This window comes from Apus apus, chromosome 1 (genome assembly GCF_020740795.1).
Source record: "Apus apus isolate bApuApu2 chromosome 1, bApuApu2.pri.cur, whole genome shotgun sequence".
NCBI lineage: Eukaryota > Metazoa > Chordata > Aves > Apodiformes > Apodidae > Apus > Apus apus.
In genome coordinates, this window is record NC_067282.1 from 102502504 (window position 1) to 102528362 (window position 25859).

The 25859-nt window shown below is 40.0% G+C and overlaps 1 protein-coding gene across 1 annotated transcript in view; it reads left to right on the forward strand.

Annotated features, from left to right (window-relative positions):
* Positions 1–1222: 1222 nt before the first annotated feature.
* MED14 (mediator complex subunit 14) overlaps positions 1223–25859 on the forward strand; it is a 35423-nt gene continuing 10786 nt past the window's right edge. Inside the window, exons 1-21 of the mRNA XM_051643840.1 lie at positions 1223–1613; positions 2699–2725; positions 8125–8230; positions 8912–9085; positions 9857–9986; positions 11669–11797; positions 12161–12268; positions 13106–13238; positions 13792–13942; positions 16481–16592; positions 17144–17269; positions 18150–18228; positions 19784–19943; positions 20320–20514; positions 20963–21097; positions 21510–21586; positions 22415–22575; positions 22838–22984; positions 23076–23167; positions 24303–24455; positions 24669–24938. Of these exons, the coding sequence (XP_051499800.1) occupies positions 1432–1613; positions 2699–2725; positions 8125–8230; positions 8912–9085; positions 9857–9986; positions 11669–11797; positions 12161–12268; positions 13106–13238; positions 13792–13942; positions 16481–16592; positions 17144–17269; positions 18150–18228; positions 19784–19943; positions 20320–20514; positions 20963–21097; positions 21510–21586; positions 22415–22575; positions 22838–22984; positions 23076–23167; positions 24303–24455; positions 24669–24938 (2847 nt within the window). The 5' untranslated portion in view covers positions 1223–1431. The remainder of the gene's footprint in view (positions 1614–2698; positions 2726–8124; positions 8231–8911; positions 9086–9856; positions 9987–11668; positions 11798–12160; positions 12269–13105; positions 13239–13791; positions 13943–16480; positions 16593–17143; positions 17270–18149; positions 18229–19783; positions 19944–20319; positions 20515–20962; positions 21098–21509; positions 21587–22414; positions 22576–22837; positions 22985–23075; positions 23168–24302; positions 24456–24668; positions 24939–25859) is intronic.

Sequence of the window (25859 nt, forward strand, 5' to 3'; positions counted from 1 at the left end):
CACCCCACCTCAGGTGCTGTCTCTTCTCTCCTTAGAGATGCCACAGCATCGGCTGGCAGCCTGCTCGGAAAGGTGGGATCACGTTCAGGAACGTTCAGAGCGTGCCAGCCTGGAGGCAATAGCCCATCTTGCTCCATGCACCCTTCCTCACTCCACAGAGGCTACAGGAGAGCTTGCCTGACAGCGAACCTCCTCCTCGTCAGCTGGCAGCCAGCTGGCAACCTGGAGCAAGAAACACTCCCTGTAGGAATATAAATCACTAATCTTGTTGCTGGTGTAGCTGCCCCTCTACCCCCCGTCCTTTTTTTTTTCTTTTTTTTTTTTTAATTAAACCCTCGGTTACACCCTTCTCATGTGTAAATCCCCCTCCACCTCGACCGCCCGGCATCGCTTCGCACGCTTCACAAATGCCTCGCGCTTCCCGAGTCATTAGAAAGGGATTAACCAAGGGAGGAACCGCACCGCGGCCTCCCTCAGCCGCCAGGTCTGCCAGCGGGCTCTCTCCTGCAGCCCCCGCCCCGCCCAGGCGGGCAGGCACACCCGCCCATCCTGTTCCCGCCCCTCAGCCTCCCCATTGTCTCTCACAGGCGCCTCAATCGCGGCGCGGCCGGGGAGCACCTCAGGGCAGACAGCCCGGCCTAGGGGAAGGTGCCTCTGCCCGTCACACCGGAGGGGCGGGACCAGACGCTCTTTAAGCTTCCCCCTCCACCAGCTCCAAACCACGCCGGGGCTCCGCGGAGGCTCCAGCCCTTCCCCAGCAGAGCTCGCTTCCCCCGGCCCGGCGCGGCGCCATCTCCCCTCCCAGCCGCGCCTCCCCCCGCCCCGCTCCCGCCACCAGGCCGCCGGGCCCGGCCTCCCTCTCCGCTCTCCAGCCGCCCTGGCCGCCGCACAAAGCCGCCCTCCCGCCCACGGGCCGCTCTCCCGCCCCGGAAACCTGCGCGCTGCCCTCCAGCCCCGCCAGCCCGCGCGCGGCCCCAACCGCCGCAACCGCCACAACGGCCCCGCGGCCCGCGCGCCCCTCCCGCCGCCGCCGCCGCCACCTGCCGGCCCCGCCCGCTCCGGCTGGGCCCCGCCACACCCGCACACACACACCCGCCCCGCCCCGCCACACCCGCACACACACACCCGCACCGCCCCGCAACCCGCCCCCGCGTCCCGGCTTTCCCGGAAAGGTTCTCTTTCCGGTCCGCCGCAGCTGTTCGCTTCCGGTTCCGTGCCCCCATCATGGCGGCGGCCCCTGCGCCGAGCGGGCGCTGAGCGCTGCCGAGCCCCCTCGGTGCCGCCGCCCGCCCGCCCGTCCCCGCCGCCGGCCTCCTCCCTCCCTCCCTCCCTCCCTCCCTGTGGGGCGAGCCGCGCCGGGTGCCGGTGCCGCCGGGAGCGCCGGCCGCTGCGGGCTGCCGAGCGGCGGCCGCCCGGGGCTGAGGCGCCGCCATGGCGCCGGTGCAGCTGGAGAGCAACCAGCTGGTGCCGGCCGGCGGGGGCCCCGTGTCAGCCCCGGCCCCGCCGGCCTCCGGAGCCGTGACAGCCGCCGCCAGCCCCGGCTACCGGCTCAGCACCCTCATCGACTTCCTGCTGCACCGGACCTACGCCGAGCTCACCGTGCTGGCCGACCTGTGAGTGACTCGAGGCCGCCGGGCCCGGCTGCCGGGGCTGGCAGCGCTGCCTCCCTGCGTCCCGGGAGAGCAAGGAGGCCTCGCCCGGGATCTGTCCCGCTCCCCGGCCCGGGGCTGGAGGTGGGGGAGGTGGTTGCTCCTGCAACCTTCTCCCACACCGGGGAGATGCCTGGTTCGTGCGGGTTTGTCTCCGCCGTGGGCTGTGTTCAGGGGGCAAGGGAAGGCCGCTGGGTGATGTGAGAAAATGGCTGTGAGGCACGCAGGGCCGCTGGATGCAGGCTGTCTGGGTACATGCTGAAATCAGTCCCCCGGTTACTGTCAATAACGTCAGCTGTAGTGCTTGTACTGATACCAAAACACATGAAACGTGGAGCTGAGATATTTTCAGGTGCTGCAACTCACTTGAGTTACCCGTGTACATTTGAAAATAGCATTTTGCTATTTTGGGTAAATACTAAGTTATTAACATTATGATCTGCTGGGCTGATGTTGTCTTTGTGGCAAAAACATGTTGTGAAGTGGCAAAACAAAGGAATGTTTTTGGGCCAAGAAAACCTTTTCTGAAAGCGTTTGGACTCCAAATACCCATTTCCCTTTTATTTTGTTTAAACTTAGAGGTTCTTGTGGAGAACCTTGGCGTTTTAAGAAGCGACATAAGGAACAAATGGGAAAAAAATAGGTATAGTGCTTGTAGAGTATTGTATCTGGTAAGTATGCAAACAGATTAATTAACTCTAATAATGGATACTTAGTGAGAGCCATCAGTTACAAAGCAGAGCCAGTGATACTGTCCGACTCACTTAATGGCAGGTGCCTTGTGATGCTATTATACAGTTTTTAAAATTATTTTTTCCCCCTTAACTGGGCTGCTTTTAGAGCTATCAAGCTACTTCCTTTATCAAACATATAATTTTAGGAAACAATTACAATTGTATAAATTTTGAAATGCTCTATATAGATATGTAGAAGTTGTTTGTGTACTTAGTTTAAAGTTAGTAACAAAGTTTCTCATAGTCTGGAATGTAATGGAACAGTATATAATAAGCATTTCCTTTTTTTTTTTTTTTTTTTTCTCTTTAATATAGATTACCAAGAAAGACTGATATGGAAAGGTGAGTTACAATAAGACAATCTATAATGCATGTTCAAGTATAGAACTTTTCTTAGGATGTTGATTAACATAGAACTGTTTAAGTGAAATATTTTTCTCCTAATTTTAGATTTTATGCAAGAAAATAAGCCTTGTCTGTCTCGCTGTCACTACATAGTTTCAAGATTTTTCTTGTCAGCATGAATGGCAATACTAGTTTTTGTTGATTTTCGGTCTTGATGTTGTTTGGCCCTTTTTTGTTGTTCCACTGTTAAGTAACATCTGTTGCTGTTATAGTAGGTGAATTCTGTTAAGGGTGTTTTTCTCTTCATGAATCTTGAAGCAATGAAGTGACAGTAAAGCTGATGTGAAAGGGAACTGGAAAACCTAAATAAATTCTAGTGAGTATGATAAAGAAACTTTTTTGTTCAGAAGAAGTTCAGAAGAAAGGAAGATAAAAACCTCCTCTATCCTTTTTTTTTCCCACATTACTTGACCTTTCTTGTAATGAACACTGCTTTCTGCTTCTGTTCTGTAAGTTTTTGAAGTGTGAAGATTATTAGAGAACAAATGTAGGAGACCAGAAAGGCCTTTTCCCTTCCCCTCCTTGCATCCCACCCCACCCTCCAAGATGAAAGAACTTGATTTACTTGTTTCTTGGAATAAATGCTATAAAAGTTGCCAGAAAATTATTTCCTTTGTGTTGACATGCTAACTGACCTATTTTACTTCAGAGACATATCACAGCTGTCATATTTCTAAGGATGTTAACAAATAATTCTATTTACCAGGATGATAATTAATTCAATTATCTGAAATATTCCAAAACTCTGATTAAAAGTTGTGGAATTGAGCCCATTTTCAGGGAATCACAACCTGGGATGATTCCTTGTGCTCCCTTTACTCATAATATTTGCGTTATATAATATAATGCATTATATTTTATGAAGAGAAAGAATCTGGTTTTTGTTGTTTATTGTGGTGCTTTTTTTCATTATCACTCTCTTTGCTGAGGAAATCACATTCAACTTAGGTCTGGAGGTCTCTGGCACTGATGGAGAGGATTTTCCCATCTAGATGTTCGGCGTTTCTTGGTAAAGCTGAAATCTACTTTGTAAGGCATACAGATCTGGAGCAAAATCTTAAATTCTAATGGATTACAGATAAAAGAAAGCAAGACAGCTTAAATGGTTACAAAGAATGTCCTGCAATTGAAATTGTCTTGAAATTAAATGTTGACATCCTTGTTAGCTTTGATGTACAACTCTTTTTGGGGAAGTGGCTTTCCAACTCTTGGAGGAAATCTGTAAGGAATATAGTTTAATTATCCAGATTACTCTGTTTTTTCTAGCTTCAAGAGCTGCAATGGCAGTTGGGCTTCAAGTGGTTTCTAGAAGCTAGCCTGGTGACATGGCATACAGACTTTGATGAAGATGTCATGATATTATGTTGTAATAAAGTTCACATAAAATCTACGTTCATTCTACCATGCCAAGCTAAAGCATTATGTGATAAGGAAAACTGATAGGAAACTAGCATTTTAGTATGATACAGCTTTTCTTTGTGAAGTGTCACTTACTTCTTATCAATGATAGGAATAAACTTTTGTGAAAGGAAAGAAGTGGTTGGATTAGGAAAACATTAGTACTGTGGTGTAAAATGAATAGTTCTGAGTTCTGGGGGGAATCCAGAGGCTGACTTTTTTTTATAATGAAGACCTTTTATGGTGAAAATTATTTGTCTTTTCCTTTTTATCCTCCAATTAAATATAATAGTGGGAAAATTTTTATTTAAATACACACCTGATTTTTGTGAAACGTGGAGTTCTATTCTTTTTCTAAGGACAAAATTACTGGTATTTCACTTTTTTCATAGGCACAGATCATTTTGGTTGGATTGGTTCTTTGGAGATACCTAGTCCAACCCTCTGAACTAAAAGACAGTTTCAAAGTTGGTTGAGGTTGCTCTGGGTTGTATCCAGATAAGTTCTAAATATCTGCAAGCATGGAAATTGTGCAGCCTTTCTGGGCAACCTACTTCAATCTTAGACCACTCACTGTGTGTTTCTTTGTTCTAATGTCTGACTAGTTTTTCACCACCCTAGTTTGTGGCTATTATCCCTTGGCCTTTTGCACTTTAGAGAAGAGTCTCATTCCGTCTTTTCTGTAACACCCCTTCAGATATTTGAAGATGCCAGAAGGCTCTCACCATAGCTTTATCTTCTTAAGCTGAAGTAAACATTGCTTCCTCAGCCCCTCCTTGTATGTTGTGTGTTCAGGCCCTATACTACTTCCATACAGCAGTATCTTTCTTGGTTAGGGAGTAGAAAACTGGACATAATGCTCCAGATGTAGTCTCAAAAATGCTGGCTCAAGGTGAATAATCACATTCCTCGACCTAGGCTGCACTGGTGCTAATAGAGCCTGTCTTTTTTACAAGGTCACATCACTGATGCCTGTTCACTTGTCCACCAGGACCCACAGGTCCACTTCTGCAGAGCTGCTGTGCAGCTGCTGCTTAGTACCAAGCTTGTGCTGTTACATGAAGTTTTTTTGGTTCCAGATGCAGGACTTGGCATGTGGTTTTGCTGAACTTCATGAGGTTCCTGTCAACCAGTTCCTTCAGCTGATGTACTCAAATGTTTGCTGCCACCAGTTTGGCATCACCTGCAAACTTACAAAGAGTACATTCCTTATCATCACACAGATTGCTGATGGAGGTGTGAAATTGTATTTGCCCCAGTAGCTAGTCACAGCCTTTTACTCCTGGCAGTCCAGCCAATTTTTCACCTACCTTGTAGTCCACTTACCCATGCCATTATCTCACCAGCTTGACTACAAGAATACTATGGGAGATCTTTTCAAAAGCTGGGTAAAAGTTCACGTAAATGCATTTTCTGTTCTCCCATTGATCACAGAGCTGATCACCTTGTAGAAGGCAATTGCATTCCTCAGGGGTGGTTTGCCCTTGGCAAATCTGCATGGGCTGTTCCCAGGCTACTTTTGTGTTCTTTATTTATCTGGATGTGGCTTGAAATATGTACTCTATAGATATTCTTCTTTACTGAGCTTAGGCCTATAGGTCCCTAGGTCCTTCTTTGCCTGCTTGAAGACAAGCATGATGTTTCCCTTATTCCAGTCATGAAGACCTTTGATCACTATGGCATATTGAAAATTATAGAGAGCAACTGTACAGTGTTATGGGTCAGCTCCCTCAGCACCCTTGGATGCCTCTCATCTACTCCAGTGGACTTCTGTATGTCAAGCTTGCTGAAGCAGTCCTTAACTTGGTATTTTTCCACTGTAGTTAATGCTTCACTCCCCCAGACTCAGCCCCTAGTCTGAAGGATTTGAAAACCCTGAGATCAGAACTTAACAGGGAGGGAAAGAATGCACTTTCTGTGGTTGTTAGAAAGCTTTTTAATTTGCTTTTCTTTGCTTTTATAGGCCTTGTAAATCTACTTGTCCCTTAAGTTTCATCTTCCTTGAATAATTTTTTTTTTGTGCAGCCCAGCATAAGGTCTTGTACCTATAAGGAAAGACAAAGGAATGCAGCAAAGTAGGACTTTGTGTTCTTAGTAGAGAAGCAGATGGAAGTGAATTCCCAACACAATTGTCATACAGCAATGATGGTGCTGGTTCTGGAAGCAGGATTATGTCCAATAGAAGTAACAAGTCTTCCGTAACTTCATACATGTGATATTAATGGAACAGTTACTGCAGTACTGTGTATAGTTTTATCAGTAATTCCATTATTAAATTGCTGTGCCTTTTTCTGTTTTTTTGGGGAGTGTTGGGAAGAGTTGTCCACCTTTGATTTCCAGTCACAGAACATCAGTTTGAATTTTTCTTGCTTTTGTGCTGTTTTTAACACAGAAGTTTGATTGACATAACTACTAGATTTTAGCAACTTGTATGGGGAGTTTGTCTGAGAGATTACTGGCTGTCTTAAATCTCACCATAGACATCTTTCAATTCTCTTAAGTTTTTCTGAATCTTTCAAAATTCTCAATGTCTTGTTTTTCATAATGTGTTCACTATTAGAGCAGTATGTATGTATAGAGGCTTGTGTACCACTTGTAATCTTAGTATCAGGCTGAATGCCATTCTAAAACATATGCTCTAGAACAGAGAGAAGTTAGTGGCTTAATGCCCAAGTTCTTGGATGAGGTTTGTAGTATATAATGCAAGAAACTGAACCAGATGGTATTAGTTGTGCTTCTGGCCTAAATGTTCGTTTGCTACAAGCAGATTATGCTTTATTTATTGCACAAAAGAGTTAACCTCATTACACGAACACTTGTGGCAGAAATGGGCTCTATCTATATTTTGAGAATGTTTTAAAGGTTAGGATCAGAAGGAGGTGCAACTTCTGTTTGGTAGAGGCAAATCCTTTTGCACTGGTTAGTGTTATTTTTGGCCAAATGCTTTAGTTTCTTTAGAAAACCATGTCAGGGAAGCATCTTGGGTTTATTGTTTTAGTTTTGTTGTTGTTTTTTTTCAAAGTGACTAGAAAACCATGGTCAAATTAGTGAAATGAATGTGTAGAAAGGGAGGAAAACCTCTATAAACAGTAGATTAAATGGTATTTCAAAGTGTATGGGATTACAGAGCCACACTGTAGATCTGCATGTCTCATCTAATGCAATTATAATGTAGATCTGTAATGAAGGGGGAAAATCTGGGTATGCCCCTATTATATTGTCTTTTAGGAAGACTAACTCTTAAGTGTTGCAAACATACACTGCCTCATGTTGACTGTCTCATACAAAGCATGGTGGAAGGAATATTGATTATCAGTAGTTTCTTCTTATCCCTATTTCTTTGCAAGGCAGCGATGCAGAGGAAAGTAAAAGGTTGGGGGGGTATTCCCCACCAGCACTCATCTTCCTGGCAAAATGGTAGCATATTGTAACATACTGTGTAAAGACATCTTAAAATTACTAGGGTGATACTTTGTTTAGTATCTGATTCATTTATTGTCTTTAGTGAATGTCAGTGTAATGTTACTGCCAGATCCTGTAACCCTTAGGTATGTTGCCTTGTCTACTTCAAACTTAATCATAAGCCCTGGGGAAAGCCTTTAAAAGGTTTACAAATAATTCAGTTGAGTTCACTATGGAACTGTTTCGCTTAAAATCTGTGATTAAATTAATGTGAGTGTGCTTTTTTGTTTCCCCATACAGTCTTGGTTAGTTAGAATCCATGTATGTTGTTGGCATTTAGGCATTCAGAACAAGTGAGCTGCTTTTTTTTTTTTCCATATTCTAATCAAACAAGCCATGTATCAGTGGTACCTCCAGTAACGCAATTAGAAGTGATCATTACAGTTGTGTGGGTTTTTTTATTGGCACAGAGTTAAATTGCAGCTTTTTTGTGTATCTGAGCACTGGTTTAATGTACTTTTTTTTTTTCTCCCCAGAAAAATAGAAATAGTGCAGTTTGCAAGTCGCACTCGTCAACTGTTTGTTCGTTTATTAGCCTTGGTCAAGTGGGCTAATAATGCTGGAAAGGTGGAGAAATGTGCGGTAAGTTAGCAACAGAGTTTGCAATGAAATCATCTCCTAAGTGGTATGGGATTTTGGTACACCCTAACTTCTCCTTACTGTAAAAGCTAAAATATTTCTTCCTATTTAGAAATTGTATAATCTTGTCATTTAACAATTCATATTCCCAAAAACTCATCAGTGGCAAAAATGAAAGGCTTGTCTGCGCGTAGTTTCAGGAGTGCTTTGGGGTTAGGTCATAGAACAGAGAAGATGGTGATCTCAGTGTGTTAGTTCTTGTTATCACTCTCATCCTGCTCTTGGTTAAAAAAGAATAAAGTCCAGAATGTTGAAAAAAAACCAACCCAAACCAATAAAAAAACAGCAAACAAACCAAGCCCAGAGTGATTACAAACAAGTATGGTTGCACTCCATTAACAAACATCAGATTAAGAGCTGTGAGGCTTTACAGATCCTCCACAGCATCAGAAATGGTGTTCAGATTTTAAGTGTCTTGCACATGTGAGTAAGAAATGGCCAGAATAGTAATTCTTTGTTTTATGGATGTGGTTACTTGAATTTCAAATGTCGGATAAAATCATCTCAGTCATGTGCACTAGGCAAACTGAATATAAAGGGACATTGATTTGTGAATTTTTTTCGACAAATACCTTTTTTCTTTTTGTTTGTTTTGTTTGTTTGTTTTGTCCTTGTCCTTTACAGATGATATCAAGTTTTTTAGATCAGCAAGCCATTCTGTTTGTGGACACTGCTGATCGTCTGGCATCGCTAGCTAGAGATGCTTTGGTTCATGCTCGTCTACCTAGTTTTGCTATCCCATATGCTATTGATGTTCTGACAACTGGATCATACCCGCGTCTGCCTACCTGCATTCGGGTAAATAATACTGCCACGTGTCTGGCAGGGGTGGAAGTCCTCTCTACAGTATCAAATGCATGTTTGTGAAAGTAATTGTTGATGTGCAGATGGAACTGTAGTTTAATGCAGGCCTGGTGCCAGGTCTCTGTAGTGTCAGTTTCTCATGCAGAGCACTTTCTATTTGAAGAAGTTATGCTTTCCCAGAAAAACATTTTCTCCATTTAAGCTAGTTCTACTCTAGGATGAGTATAGTAGCAACTCTTGTTCCTTAGTTCTTGCAATGTTTGCATGTGCTAAGCCACCATCCTAGAAAAAATAAGTGTGAAAAGGAGATGCTGACATCTGCTGTTAGAGGTTTTTTTTTGTTTTGGAAATGTAGCAAAAAACTGAACAGCTCACTTAAATGCTGCTACTTTATCTTACTGTTAAAATGCAGAATCACAGGGTTTTGTGAAGTAATCGAAACAGTAGTACCCGTGACTTAGGTCCATAGCTACAGATAAGGATTGACTTGCAAATCTTAACTGTTTGAAAACAAATTTAGCCTGATGTAAGGCCCTGAGTTTGTTTAATGTACCAAGTTGAGCAATTTTTTCAGTAGTCAGTCTCAGGTAAAACGTAATCAACTACAAGACGAGTCTGAGTGTAAGATACAAAACTTCTCTGCTGTGTAATGCCCTGTAATATTTATATTTATATTCTAGTCTGGCTATTTTTCACCATTGCTACTGTCAATGTGTTACATGTGTTTGAGGTATGTAGACTTGTTTGTGTTTATTTTTTTGCCAGGATAAAATAATCCCTCCTGACCCAATTACAAAGAGTGAGAAGCAAACCACACTTCATCAGCTAAACCAGATTCTTCGACATCGACTAGTGACTACAGATCTTCCTCCACAACTGGCTAATCTTACAGTTGGTAAGAACTGCAATTACTTTTTGAAGAATTTTTTATAGCAGGCTTATTTAAAAATATTGCTTTAGTGCTAAGGCAAAGCTAAAAGGTAGCTTAAGTGAGACCATTATGCTTTCTTCATTTATTAAGGCTGGCATCCTGTCTCTGTATGACATCAAAATATGTTTTCCCCTTTTGAAAAGTCAAGGCACTTATAATATTGCTCAAGTATTATTTACTTTCAAGAAGAAATCCTGTGCAGGTAATGGCAAAAGGTTGTAGACATTTTCATAACATATTTGCTGAAAGAAAAAGACAGAGTCTTGGACCTGACAGTGTCTGAAGTTAATTTTTAAATGCAATTTAATTAAACCATTAGGTGTTTCTGTAGAAACTCTTTGAACTTTAGCATAAGCAAGTCACTCTAATGTTGCTTTTTAATCTGTTTTGACATTCATCTGCATGCATAGAACTTGCTCATACTTAAGCATGCCTTTTGTTCCTTGACTCAGTGCAGTGCCAGAGTTCTTTATCTGTTTTCAGATCTCTGATTTTGCTTAGCTAAAGTAGTGATCGATATTAAGACAACCTCTTTTATAGAAGGGTGGCTATAAATTAGACTAGATTATTGCAGAATCACAGAGAACAGGACTGGAATGACCCTAGTCTGTGCTTTTAACTAAGACAATGTTAGCCATGTGTAAACTGTACCCCACAGATCTAGATTGAAGATGTTTCTGAAAAATCTTAGTAGTGGTTTTCACTGGTCTCTATGTGAACACTTGCATTATCGGTGTTAGAGCTGTTTTTGCATAACTAAAGTGGATTTTTCTTTGGATTTTTCTGTTAAATAAACATTTCAATGACTTACATTCTAGGTTGGGGTTTGGTTTCAAGAGCATGTCTGCGATGCTTTTGAAAATGAAACTTTGTGAGAAAAAATGGTTAATATTTCTATAGGAATATCTATAATTGTAAAGATATATGGCATGTTTTGTTAACTGATGGAGAAGAAGGTTGACCTGCACATTAGAATAAGGATTTGTACCAAATTGTTTGTTCTGCCACTTATTCTCTTTATGATGTTTACATAGTTTTGACAGTCTTTGTTCTCAGTTCTTGAAACTGAGAGCAGTGTTTGCAAAGGTGTGAGTATTTATATGTCAGTTAGATAAATAACATACTTAATATTTCCTTTTGTTCATATACATATATAAATTACACAAAATATTATCGTACTTACATGAAAATTAAATTACACTATTTTAATGATAAATAAATCGTTTGTAGTGAGATTGTTTCCAGGGATAGATTTCAGCCTGGGCTGAGAACATGTTCTGAATCTCTTTTGAATATTGCTTAAGTTACTGATTGTTGATATAGCAAAGAGTTGGAAAATTTAAAGCAGACATTTTGTTTGTGTAACTTGCCAGGCTGGTAGTCAGCTCAGTGTTACTCTGTGTTACAGTAGCAGACGTGTTAGCAACTAAAGTACTGCTTTTGAGGACAGTTTGGTATTTCTGTCCATGCTGCTTGTTGACTCGGGTTCTGTTGCAGAAGCAACCATGAAGTCTTCAGAGTTGCACAGAAGCAACAGGCCAGAAACCATAGGGAAGTAATCTGTTGTGAGTGCCAGGAATGACCATGCTAATATTTTGAGACATCTTAGGAGACTGAGTGAAAGAAAACATTTTTTTGTTCTTTAGCCAATGGGCGTGTGAAGTTCCGAGTGGAGGGTGAGTTTGAGGCCACCTTGACAGTGATGGGTGATGACCCAGACATCCCCTGGCGCCTTCTCAAACTGGAAATTTTGGTTGAAGACAAGGAAACTGGGGGTAAAAAAATAAATCAAACTCTTACACTTTCTTTTTAGCATGATGTTAATCTCTGATGCTTATAAGTCTTCTTCATAGCGGGTCTTTTGCATATCATGGCTTAAGATAATAAAGCTGTATATAGTCGTCCTGTTTCCACCTTGCTCTATATGCTTTTAGTGCCTTAACAATGATAGAATGTGACAGTGTAGTAGACTGACTGAAATTTCCAGAGTAAACCGAGGTTTTTGTTATTGGGTTAGAAATTCTGGTATGGAAATTGCACAGTATAGTTGTATATTTTTTCTTTTTATCAATGTATTTAATTATTTTAAATACCTTGTTTGCTGATGTCTAATGTGAATTATTTTTAATTCATGAAAGATGGTCGAGCCTTGGTTCATAGCATGCAGATCAACTTCATCCATCAGTTGGTCCAGTCACGGCTGTTTGCTGATGAAAAGCCACTTCAGGACATGTACAGCTGTCTACGTATCCTTCTGAAAGTTGCTTCTGAATAAGCTGTGTAATGTAGCCTTGCTCTTCCTAGTAGCTGGAGATCAAGAAAGATGGATTCCCTGTTAAGCTTGGGAGAAAGTCTAGACATGGTGTAAAACTGATGGCCTTGGAAACAGTTATTCTCAGGTGCCAGCATGTAAAATTTGATTTTACACAATCAGCAAAGGTAAAGGTGAGGTGCTCAAGACAACAGGTTGTGTGGTACGTCAGCGCAGCAGCAGCTGGTTGTGTGTGCTGATTTCAGAGCTGGAATATAGCACTAACTTGGAAGATGCAGGAGCTGACACTTCTTACTACCAAGAGCTGCAGTAAGCTGCTTATGGTGTTAACTGTCTTGCATCTGTGTGAATAATAAAATAACGTGTAGCATGTGCAGAAGGCACATTTTTATGTATGAAGGGCAGATTGCTTGACAATGTGAAACAGTTTTCAGTGGAACGGTTTCCACAGAAACAAACTGAACCATGTTATATTAGAGTGAGCAGGGTAGATGGGGTTAGGGGTAACTGTAGGGTGAATTCAATTTCTCTGTTAGCAATCTTCTTTTCCCTAAAAGATGATCAGAGTTAAAGTCTATAAAACAAAGCTATTGTGACACTTGTCTAACACACTGCCCTATATAAGAGTTTTTAAAAAAAGGCAAAAAAACACCTTTGAGAAATATTTTATATTTATGTCTTTATCTCTGTGTTTTCAGACTGTACCTTGTCAGAGTTCTGTGACAAATGGATTTATTTAGCATACAGAAATGAATGTATGTAGTGTACAGACTTTTTGGAGGTCTTGTGTTTTCTTAACTCTGCTTATTAGACTCCTTCTGCTTAGCCCTTCAGTTGGAAGTCTTGCATTCACAAACACTAATGCTGATTCGAGAGCGCTGGGGTGACCTTGTGCAAGTGGAGCGATACCATGCAGGGAAATGTCTCTCTCTCTCTGTTTGGAAGTAAGTTAGTTTTAGAACAGCTGTTAACAAAACAATAAATAAAATAATAGGACTGTTTTAATTTACTAAGCTTGAGCCAGAATTTTCAGATTTGTATTTTCTTTTTGATGTGAGACTCCTATATTCCTGTCATTAAGTACTTAAGCACATTGCTTGACTTGCAAAGAAGCAAGGACTGTACATTAATGTCCAAGAGAGCAATGGGTACAGTTATAAATCAGCTCATATTTATGCAAATATCTAAATACATTAATAAGTTCTTTATCAGGCTTTCATTATATTTATTGTTTGAATTGCACTAGATAAAATTTTAAAAAGCAATCCAAGTGCTCTTCTGATTGTGTTGAATTTGCAGCCATCCAAAACTGGTTTTATGTAGTTATAGCTTATCAACAGTCCTTCATTAAAAGGTAAACTAGAACAAACGCTTTTTTCAGTTCAGCTGACACAATCTGATTTTTAACCAAAACTCTCAGAATCAAGGACTAGCTATTGATAAGTATATTTTCTATTATTCCAGTTATGTGGTTTAATTAGTCTCTTTTATTTTAAGTCAGCAGGTGCTTGGCAGGAAAACAGGGACTGCATCTGTTCACAAGGTCACTATTAAGATTGATGAGACTGATGTCTCAAAACCCTTACAAATATCTCATGAGCCTCCATTGCCAGCCTGTGATTCCAAACTGATGGAAAGAGCCATGAAGGTAAAGGTTTGCTTTGCAATGGGCATCTAGTTTTATAAGTCAAAAAACTGAAACCAAAAAAGTGACAATGCAAAGCATTTCAAGTTTTTTCTGTTCAAAGAGCTATTTCTAAGATTTCTAGTCAGTTACTATAGATTGGGTTGTGTTTATGTTGAGACCTAAAATTATTGTTCCAAATTATTGGCCATAACTTTATCTTAAAAATTACACCTACTTCACAGGGCACTATGTACTACTTACAATACAGAATTCTGAGGCTGGAGGGAAACAACATTGAAGTTTCAGTCATGGTTGGTGTTTGGCTTGAAATGCTGTATAGAAAGCCAGTTCTTCCCTTTCCTGTCTTGGACAACCTGTATAAACTTCTGAAAGTTAGCTTCCCCATGTCGCTTGCATTGGCTACCTACCAGTGCTGTTCACTATAAAAAAATCTTACATTATGATTTGGAAGTCTTGTGCAAAGTCTTGTTTGCTTGTTCCAAGTGTTAGGTGAAACTTAGCTTTACATTGTCACTAACAAAATTATGTCATGTGGCATATTTGAATGGGCCTTTGTGTTGTTTGAATTCCTGTATGTTAGAAGTAGGATTGTTGAAATGATCCAAAATTACTAACTGTAGTCAACTTCCTACTTGCATAAGGCTTCTTTACCACCAGGCTTCCTTGGTGGTAATTCTAGATCTTGGTTAATGATATGTAAGAGCAACTGCATTCTAGGTCTTACAGTAACTCTTCTCTGACTTCCTGAGCAAGTCTGGCTGTCATATATTGGGATGTGTTTGTCTTGATTCCTTACAGTGTTTGGGGTTTTGAAAAGAATTAATAAACTGGAGTGAATGGTGTAGTTTTCTAATTCTCAGTACAGTTTTTCCACATGGAAAAACTGCCCAGCTCAGGTTTTTCACCTGTCTTATAGAACTTTCTACTGATGGTCTTCACCTACTGTACATACTTTATATTAGAGCCCATCTTAGTTACCAAGTCTGACGAACAAGTCTCTATATGGTCACTGTCGAGAACTTCACGTTTGGGCTGCAGAAGAATGTGGGAAATTTAGTGGAGCGTAGTAGCTTTCTACTGTGAAAGAAACTCTTCTATTAGTATAGTAAATGTATACTAAATTTACTTACTTAATAACCTAAATTAGTATATTTAGGCTACTAAATATACAGTTAATTTAGGTGAAGATACTGTATTTATGCTTAAATCTAGGAAAATGTGCTTTATATAGAATATCTGCTGAAATTCAACTTGAGCTGAAGGAATCTAAGCTCACTGAATCAGGTCTACACACTGCAGATTAAGATGTGAGGCCACTGTAAAACTGAGATCTATAAAAGTTAATGCTGACTCCCTTTGTAACTTCTTGCTCATTGCTTACAAAAATGATCAGCTATGGTATATACACTGCTGTTCTAGTGTTTGAATAATGATCTCAGCTCTAATGACGTAGATAGCACACTGTGCTTCTGTTTATTTAAGATAATATATAAAGCAGTGGCATGAACAAATATGTTTGTCCAAGCAGGTTATTGTACATTAACCTACTGAAAATTGGTTGTAGCCGTAGAACCTGTAGTCACTTGTTTGTGAGGAAGATTTAACTCACAGCAGCTGCTGAGTTGCAGTGCTCTTGTGGAGGGAGAAACTTGATTTTTAAGGCTTTGCCTTGGAACGCTAGTTGCTAGGGGAAGGTCATTCTGGTATATGTGAAGACATGTACTGAAATTCTGTATAATTCTGTTCTGGTATAAGCCTCTTACACATTCATCTCTTAAGACAGAATAAAAATTTACTTTAATTCACCCTGAACAGTTTTCAAAGCAATGTAGTTGTAACCAGAAAAGGTGCATGTAGCTTTGCTTATGCAATACATGTAAATAATACTACTGTAATCTGAATGGATATAAATGCAAGTGCTTTAATTTAGGTTGCACAGATAAGCTACAGTAAATATAAGTGATAGCATAAGCTTCAGCACTGGCATGCAACAGCCTCTAGATGAAAGCCTCTAGGTACTCCTGGGTTCAGTAGGGTTGCTCATATTCAGTGTCTGCCACTGCATCTTCACTGCACTGTCACCCTGTTAGCAGGACTAAAGGTAGTGTGTTGTATTTCTTGCTACAACCATGTATGTGTTGGTGTAGAGGCAACTTTATTCTAATAGACTGTTGGTTGGTGGTTTGCTTTTTTTCTTAGCTTAAGGTAGTTATAAACAGATGCTTGCTAATCTGTAAAATACTCCAGCTTTGAGCCAGGGAGTAGTAACAGTGTTGTTTGTGAAACTTCTATTCTTGTTCATTTTCTAGTCTTCTCTCAAAAACCCTCATACTGCCTGCTGCACAGTCAACATCTTATGTTAGTTTGTTTTATTTTCTAGTGACCAGGTAGTGAAGTTAGAGTTCATTTGGTTCACCACAGTTCTAAGCAAGTTCTTTTTGAAGTGGTTGTTTTATTAAGTAGCTTTGTTCCAGTGTGCTAATGCATAAAGCATATGATTTGAATTTGAATTTGCTCAGGTACATTCCTTTTTTACAGATTGACCACCTGTCAATAGAAAAACTCCTAATAGACAGTGTCCATGCAAGATCACATCAAAAACTCCAGGAGCTGAAAGCCATTCTGAAGAGCTACAACGTTAATGACAATTGTATGTATTTTCTGCTGAAATTTGTTTCAGATTGATTTCCATTTGTGCCTAGGAATAGTTTCCTTTTTTCTTGGTTTCTTGTTTTCGTTAGTTTAAATTAAAAATACGAAAAAATAAAGGGAGATGTGTTCAGAATTAACAAGACTTAGCTTTCAGTTATTCTTCACTGATAACTGTAAAATACCTCTAACTGCAGTATTTATACGTGTTCACAATTGAAAGCAAATCCTTCACTGTCTGGAGTTAGCTTTGCGTAAGACTTAGCTTAAACTGTTGTTGAAACTTGTGGGATTTGAATTGAGCTTATCATAATAAAACTGAGTTAAAAGATACTTGGGATTAATAATCTTCAAATTTGGTCTGTCTTTTCTCTTTGTTACTATTTTCACAGAAATTTGTATAATCAGTTCCCTCCTTATGTTAACAGTGTAATAATGTGCAAGTGAAGAAATTGCTTCTATAAAAACAAATTTTGTGATTACAATGGGCTAAGCCTTTAATGTGATGAGCTTGAATTTTGTATCAAATTATTAACACAAGTTTTCATTTAGCATTCATTGAGACGGCTCTTCCAACTCTTGTAATCCCGATTTTGGAGCCATGTGGTCGATCAGAGTGCCTGCATGTATTTGTTGATCTCCACTCAGGAATGTTTCAACTGATGCTGTATGGCGTTGGTGAGTAGGTGGAAAACTAGGCTGTATTTAATATCTTGCAATAGTCCTGCATTATGAGGTAACTTTAGGTGAACAATTCTGTCAAATCTGCCAAGTTCTCTAAGTAAGGGTAATGCAAATGTGCACCACGCTTAGGTCATCATCTAGGTATTTGAGTTTGAGGAACAGAGAAGTAGACTTTGTGCTTAAGAACCACACTTCAGTTAGGTATATTTTAAGAAGACAACAGACTAGATATTGTTCGGCATCACTGCAATGTATATTCTTTATGACTTGTGATTCCTGGGTTGTACTGTTAATAGATGCAGTCATTTCATATGGATGTGATTGAGAGTTACATTGTGTGACCTTAAACATCTTGGGTTACTGTTCAAGTCTTAACTTCAGGTTTCAGATTACTTAAGAAAAGAAGGGAAGTGAGTTAATTCAGTTTATTTGCCTAACAACATACTGATGTGGTTTTACAAGCACGATGGATCATTTGTTGCGTGTCTTAATCTCTCTCCTCATAATGAGCCACATGGAGAAGACAAGGCACAGCAGTTACAAGTGACACCAGGAGAGGTTTAATCTCAATATAAGAGAAATTTTTTACAGTGGAAACAGTCAGTCACTGGAACAACCCCATCCAGTAACATGGTGGAGTCCCCATCACTGGAGATTTTTGAAATGTAATTGTATAGGGTGTTAGATAACCTAATCTAGGCTCCCTTTACCATGAAAGGATGGACCAGATGATCTTTCAAGGTCCCTTCCAACCTGAATTTGTCTATGATTATGTGATTGTTTGTTAAATTAGATGAGACACTTTCATTAAAATGTCAAAATTTTGTTTGAAAAGCAGATGCTAAGACCATTCACTCTCCTAATGTTCTTGCAGATCAACTGACTCTTGATGATATAGAGAAGTCTGTTAATGATGATATGAAGCGTATCATTCCTTGGCTCCAGCAGCTCAAGTAAGTGACTTGAATGATTCACTTAGTTTGCACAATATGAATCACCATATTTGTTTTTGGATGATCACGCTTGCATGGCATTCTGTTTTGCCACAGTAGAGCAACCATGACTATTTGCCATCTCCTCCAAACAGTTGGAGGAAATTCTGCTTTTGCTTGGAGTTGACTCCATAGTTCTCCTTTATCTGCCCCCCTACATGTAGCCTGATATATTGGTATGCATCAGTCTTTTCACTCTTCAGTCAGTAGCAGACCACTTGCTTCCTGAGGATGTAATTTTGTGTTCATGTTCATTTTCTATGTCCTTTATTCCACTCTGGCTTTTACATCTGAACTCACTTGTTTCTCAGCAAGAGTGATTTCCCTTCTCACAATACAGGGGAAAAACCAGGAGGTGCCCTAGAATTGCTTAAATAATATTGTTTATCTTCTAACAGTAAGCCCTTGCTGGTTTAAACCTCCGATCTTCCTTCCATAAAGCCCTGAGATCTAAGCACAAGATACCTTTGGCTTCCATAAGAAGTTGTAGCAAATAATACAAATACAGTTTGCATCTGCACGAAAAGTTCCACCTGCTCTGTCGTTTTGGAAATTCCCAGCACTCTGAGCTAATTGCAGAGTGAAATCTCTATTTGAGGATTTTTGCTTCTAAAAGAAGTGTGATGACGCATGAAGCACTGGCACCCTGGAGAAAACTAATCAGCCTCCCTTTGTTATAAATAATGTACTGGAAATAATGGCTTGGGTAATGCTGCAGTTTTTGAGGAAGCTGGCAGTCTCACAAAATGTCTTTTAGGACAGCTATATCTAATGTGTATCTACAAGGATAAATGTCGTGTGTCGTGATGGAGAGATGCTGAGCACCCACATTTTCCACTGCTGTTTTCAGGGAAAGTTTGAAAAAATGAGCCACACATTTCTGAGCCCCTTTCAGGCCTAGCTAGACTTTCTGTCCTCACCACTGTAGCCAACATTCATTGGAGTAGGGCGAAGTTTAATTCCAAACATTAGAATAAAGTCAGTGTCTTGCACGTGGTTCTTCGTGTGCAAACTTATTCAGGTGAATTAGTTTGTTTACAACAAAACCAGAGTGACATTTGGCTTTGGTGACTTTTTTTACTGTGTTGCTTACCAGCATATGGTAGCAAAGATTTGATTTTCTATACCAAAAACCAATCAAAGACTCCAAAATGTAAAATAACTGTAATCTGCATGTTGTTTTTTTAATCTGTCCCTTCTTTTTTTATGTGTAATATCATACTGTGGTGTACAAAAATTATTTATGTACTCCTTCAGAGAGTAATTCAGGGCTTTTCTTCTTAAATTAACATCTGTCTCTTACTCAACCTGAAGACAATATGTAAAGATATTCATAAGAAAATACAAACTCATTAAATTTTCTGTGTGGTTTTTCTATATGTAACTTGTGCAGCAATGACAGATGTTGACTTAGAATACAACTGACTCTTAATTTTACACTAATGCTCAAAACAGCAGTATACTAAAATAATGTAAAACAGTCTCAGGTTACTAATACCTTTATTTCAAATTCAAGATTCTGGCTTGGACAGCAACGTTGCAAACAGTCTATAAAACATCTGCCTACAGTGAGCAGTGAAACTCTTCAACTTGCTAATTATGCTAGCCATCCAGTGGGAAACCTCTCCAAACACAAATTGTTTATCAAACTCACTCGCCTTCCACAGTACTACATTGTAAGTAACTGAGAAATGCTTCTGTCTTTTGCTCCCAGTCCTGGATATACCAGATAGTTTGTCTGGTGTACTGTTAACATTAGAAACCAAGTGATTGATGTAATCCTCAACTCTCCCCTCTTCCTCCTGTCTCTCATTCGGTGGGTTTGTTAAACTTTTACAGAGTATAGAGGACATAAAGGTTTACTACTCAACAGCCTTACCAGTCTCTTTGTTTCCTGGCATTTTAGTCTTTTCTTGGGTCCCTTTCCTAGCCATGGTATTAATATCTCAACAATTACTAAAATCTTTTCTTCAAGAGGGAGAGGGTAGGAACTGATGTAGCCATATTCTTAGCTTGAGGGCCTTCTCAATTTCTTGTTTTGTTTAAATATAGGTTGTTGAGATGTTTGATGTTCCTGGCAACCCCACAGAACTAGACTACAAGTACCATTTTCTCTCTGTGAGCTATGCTGAAGGAGATGACAGCCCTGCTACTGCACTTTTACTACAGCAGTTCAAACCAAACATTGAAGAGTTGGTACTAGATACAAAAAGTGGGAAACAAATGAAAAGTGGTGTCAAGCGCAAGGTACGTGCTTCAGAAGCCATCAGGCTAGTTGTAGAGCATGAAAGCTTAACACATGATCTGAGCATCAATACCATATTTTAGCAGTGTTGTTTCAAAAGTTTGTATGGCTGATATCTTGTATTGTGCCTTGGTTCTCTGGTCTGCTTCCCTATGGAGATGTTTGTGCCATGTAGATGTAGTCATTGAAAGGCTTTCAGGGGATGATGAGAGTTACTTCTTGGGGTCAGACTGACATGCCTTAATGATATGTAAATACTGTTTTAAGGAAGGATGTAATTATAAAACTACACTAACAATTGCTTCAGTCCTGAAGTGGACCAGATCCTTTCAGGAGTTTGTGCTCAGGCTGTGATTCCTTGAAGCTTGGATTAATGAGATTATTCTCTAACATCTTTTCAAAATGTTTCCTCCAAACACGCAGGTACATTTGTCTTTGTTTTAATTCTAGTTATCTGGTGATCCATGTTCCATAGAACCTAAGAAACCAAAACGATCCGGAGAAATGTGTGCCTTCAATAAAGTGCTAGCTCATATTGTAGCCATGTGTGATACAAATATGCCATTTATAGGGCTTCGTATGGAGGTACGTATTTTGTTTCCTTCTTCACCTCTACTAATCCTGATTCTCTTGTCTAGATGTGACTACTAGGCAAGCTTGTGGTCATGTGTTCACTTTGGAGTTCATCCCCCAGCTAAGCATGGGTGACTGATGTTCTGCAGTGGTTTGCTCTAGTCCTGTTAGAGCTGATTCTCTAATACCAAGCACTGCAAAAAGCTTGAAAAGATGAGGGAAAAGGGAAGATGAGAGGGTGAATGACACATTTGTGGGAGGGGGTGGGAGACAACTTTATACCATATCTGCACAGACTGGTTTTTTGGCTTTACAATGCTTGAGGATGTGAAACATCTGTCTCACTTAGAGAAAAGAAAGATCCTTGAAAAGTTATTTTGCTTGACTTTTTGCGTGGGATAACATTTTTCTTGTTCATTCCTAGTTATCTAATATGGACATTCCTCACCAAGGAGTACAAGTAGAAGGAGATGGCTTCAGCCATGCAATACGTTTATTAAAGTAAGAGGATATACTCCTGTTCCATTTTGTTACTGTATATATGTTTGAGAGAAAAAAAGGTTGTTTGGAGAGTAACACAAAAAATATTGGGGGGGGCGTTGGTTTTTGTTTTTTCGTTTGGGGTGTTTTTTATTGTGTCTTGCGCTTTCATGTGAAGCAGTGCTGGAGAAAGAGCAAAACAAGAGTAAACACAGAGCCCAATATAACTTGTTCACTTCATTAGCCTAAACTAAGGAGCTCTGAAAGCAGTCCTCAATCCTAAAATCCAAGCAGTGCTAAAGAAGATACTCTCCAGGGTCTTGAAAAAGTTCAACCTGTTTTTACTTAAGCTTTGTTTAGTCTGTCCCCTGAGCTCAGTTATCACATTGGGATATGAATAAATTAGTGGGTGCTAAGATAACTGCTGGATTGTTCATTGCATTTAGAGTGGGCTTGTTCTAGAAGGGGAACTAATTTATGAATTCAGGTTGCCACAGAACTTATTTATTTTCATCTTTTTTACTTGTTTCTATGTATAAATGCTTTATCTCAGTGTGCTCTTACTTTCACAAGGAGGTCAGGGCAATGTAATCCCTTCACAGTTAGTAATCTGCATGTGTTGAATCTGTATAAAAATTTGTCTTAACTGAGAGGGCTTTTGTAACACACTTATTACAGTCCTTGAGGAGGAATAGGGTATCTCATTGTGTGGTCCAGCTATTTTTGCTGTTGATTTGTTCATCTTTTCATCTCTAGACTTGAAAGGCCTTCAGGAAATGTTGGAAGGTAGTATTTTTAGTTTTGGAACTGTACTGTGTATAACTGAGATCCTTTTTTCTTCATGGGTAGAATTCCTCCCTGTAAAGGTGTAAATGAGGAAACACAGAAGGCTCTGGACCGATCTCTTCTTGATTGCACTTTCCGATTACAAGGTAGAAATAATCGCACATGGGTGGCTGAGCTGGTGTTTGCAAACTGTCCACTTAATAGCACTTCATCAAGGGAGCAAGGTAAGTTTTCTTTAGAAAGACTGATGTGTTTTGGTCTTTTACATTGTCTGTTCCAGTAGTTCTAGTGCTTTGGTGTTACTGAACAGCTGTCTGCTCTTAAGATTTCTAATAAACCACAGTACAAGATTTTTACTATTGAGGTGATGCGCTTTTATTATTTGAATATGCATCCTGGTCACTTGCCACAGTTCACTCATAGTCTGTAAACCACAGTTTAGGAGCCACTAGTTTAATCAGTGTTTACCATTTCCTAACACTGCAGGACCAACCCGTCATGTTTACCTGACATATGAAAACCAGTTATCTGAACCAGTTGGAGGTCGCAAAGTTGTTGAGATGTTCCTTAATGACTGGAACAGTATTGCTCGGCTGTATGAATGTGTCTTGGAGTTCGCACGATCCTTACCTGGTATGGAAATCATCCTGTTCTCATTAAAATTGTATGTTTACAGATTACTGTAGTTTTCTCACTAACTTCTTTCTCCCTCTTCTCTTCAAAGACATACCCAACCACTTAAACATTTTTTCAGAAGTTCGTATCTACAATTACCGAAAACTTATCCTGTGCTATGGAACTACCAAGGGGAGCTCAGTAAGTAGCTTCTAAGTACACTTAAAATACATATTTGAAATCAGAATGTGTAGGACTAGAGTTCTCAGAATTGTGCTACAACATATTTCCTTGGTTTTTGCATTATTGTGGAATTAATATTGATGAATGTAAAAAAGACAGAAATGGAGGGTACCAGAATACTAGGTTACTAGAACAGAAGTTTGAGACTTTGCCTAAGATGCTTCAAATCGTGAGAAGGACAGTTGTGTTCTCCTGGTTGATGAAATCAGGCTTTTTTTTGACAAACTTATGGTAAAGTGTTGCTGCTGGTCACTGATATAATGGGATTTATGGATGTATGTAAGCTGTGTGGTTAATGCTGCCTTAGAAGAAAGGACTCTAATAAATTTTTAATGTAGTACTGTACTTTCAAAAGAAGTGGTCCCTAATTGTTTTGTAGCAGTCCTGTTCCATTTTTCAGAGCTCTAGCTTGCTCTTAAATATTTAAATTTGAAGCTTATTAATTACTTTGATAACTGTGGACACACTGCTTACACCCTTGCATTAAATACAAGGTAGAGGAGGAAGTAAGTGCACGTTTGTTACAGAAAAAGAATGAATTTTTGTGTGCAACTTGTGCAAAGTAGCTGATACACTTGAAATTTACTTCCTGGAAGGTTTTTGCATTCATGTTCTAAGCTGAATTTTCAATAGTATTTCTATGTGCATTTTACTGGGACATTGAACAAGCAGCAAGAGTTGCAGTGTGGATTTTGCATGTCACTTCCTTACATATTGGTATGTCTAGTTCTCAGTTGTGTGTGGTATGACTGAGAAAACTAGTCTACCTACAGTAACTCATTAATCAGTTCTCTGCATTATGAATTTCTTAAGTTTAATTCTCTCTATCTCACCTTTGGCATAAAAGGCTTTTGTTCTTTCTGATTGACTTGATGAAGTAATTCCCCCAGTTTTCTGGTTTCCAACAATCCAGCTGGCTTAAATTAATGTTAAAGTTAACAGAACTTTTTTTCAGAACCTCAACAACTTTTGGGGAAGGTGAATTAGGAATCCGTTGAGGTTTGATGAAAAATGACGGCAGAGTAGCTTTCTTGTAGTGTAACCTTGTAGTTGTTCTAGTTTCCAACACCATTTTATGTTTTTGACATTGCAGATCAGCATTCAGTGGAACTCCATACTCCAGAAGTTCCACATTTCACTGGGAACTGTTGGCCCAAACTCAGGTTGCAGTAATTGTCACAACACAATTCTGCACCAGCTCCAGGAGATGTTTAATAAAACACCAAATGTGGTACTGTTGTTACAGGTAATATTTTAAAAACTTATCTCAGGAAAAATGCAAGATAATGAAGAGCTGATTTCTGATTACACAGTTCTCTTTAAAAAAGTGTTATGATTGTTTATGGATCTCATTGGCAGAAGGTGGCTTGGGGAAGACCGTGTGACCCCTGTGCCCCATTTTCCCTGACATTTACTTAAAGGCGAGCTGCCTGATCACTCAATATCTGTTCTGTCCCAGGTTTTGTTTGATACTCAGGCTCCATTAAATGCCATCAACAAACTTCCGACTGTGCCCATGCTGGGTCTGACTCAACGCACCAACACTGCCTATCAGTGCTTCTCAATTCTGCCGCAGTCACCCACGCATATCAGGCTGGCTTTCAGGAACATGTACTGCATTGACATCTACTGCCGGAGCCGCGGCGTTGTGGCAATACGAGATGGGGCCTACAGTCTCTTTGACAACAGCAAAATAGTTGAGGGTTTCTACCCTGCACCTGGATTAAAGGTGACCCGTTTCTGTGTTTTCTGACAGGTTGTAAATAAGCAAGCTCCTAACCTGAAGTATGGATCTGACGTGAAGAGTTGTGTGAAACCGTCTTTGTGAAGGGCTGCAGTCCTTCCAAAATTCTGAGCACAGAAGGGATTTTCTGATTTATAAGCAGATTTGTTAATTAGTTTGAATTGAAACATTTTCTCTAAGAAAACTAGCGTCAAGTGTCAGGGTGTTGTTTTCTTCTCTATGTAATGAAGTGATTACTTCAGGCGTCATTTTGCTAAAACTTGAAGCTTTGTGACTGGGGAGGTGTACTCTACAGGATTAACAACTGCTCCTCATGAACAGTGTTGTGTAGCAAGACAGCGTTCATACATTGCAGATAAGAAAACGTGCCATGTCAGATGATTCTTCATATAAACTTCTGTTTTAAAATGGTTTCCATTGGTGTGTGGCAGGAGCCTGTGGCTTCTGAATCCAGTGCTGGTTTGCTCTTCCTGAAAAATCAATCCATGCACACTGGCAAAATACCTTAGCTGAGGGCAGCTTGTACCAATTCTAGTTACACTGAAATACTGGAACTTGGCACCCACTGTGAAACAGGACAGTTTGATAATTTTTTCTTCCAGCAGTTGCAACTGAACATTGGTTCTGTGTTACTGCATTTTGCTGACCCTAAACATCTGCCTCTTTCACAAATTCTAACTGGAAGGCTAATGGAAAGAGGAAGGAGGTTGTCAATACCAGTGGAAAAGTGTAAGACCATGAAACTGGGAAGGCAGAGGAGGAAGTAGTCCAAGAGGGTTGGCAAAGTCTTCTGCATACAAGAGAAGGCAATGGAGGCATTGACCTGGACTTTCTTATCCAAACAGGGCAGTTGTAGTTGTGATACAACAGCCCAGTAGGTTCTGGATGCTGATGAGTTGTTCTGGA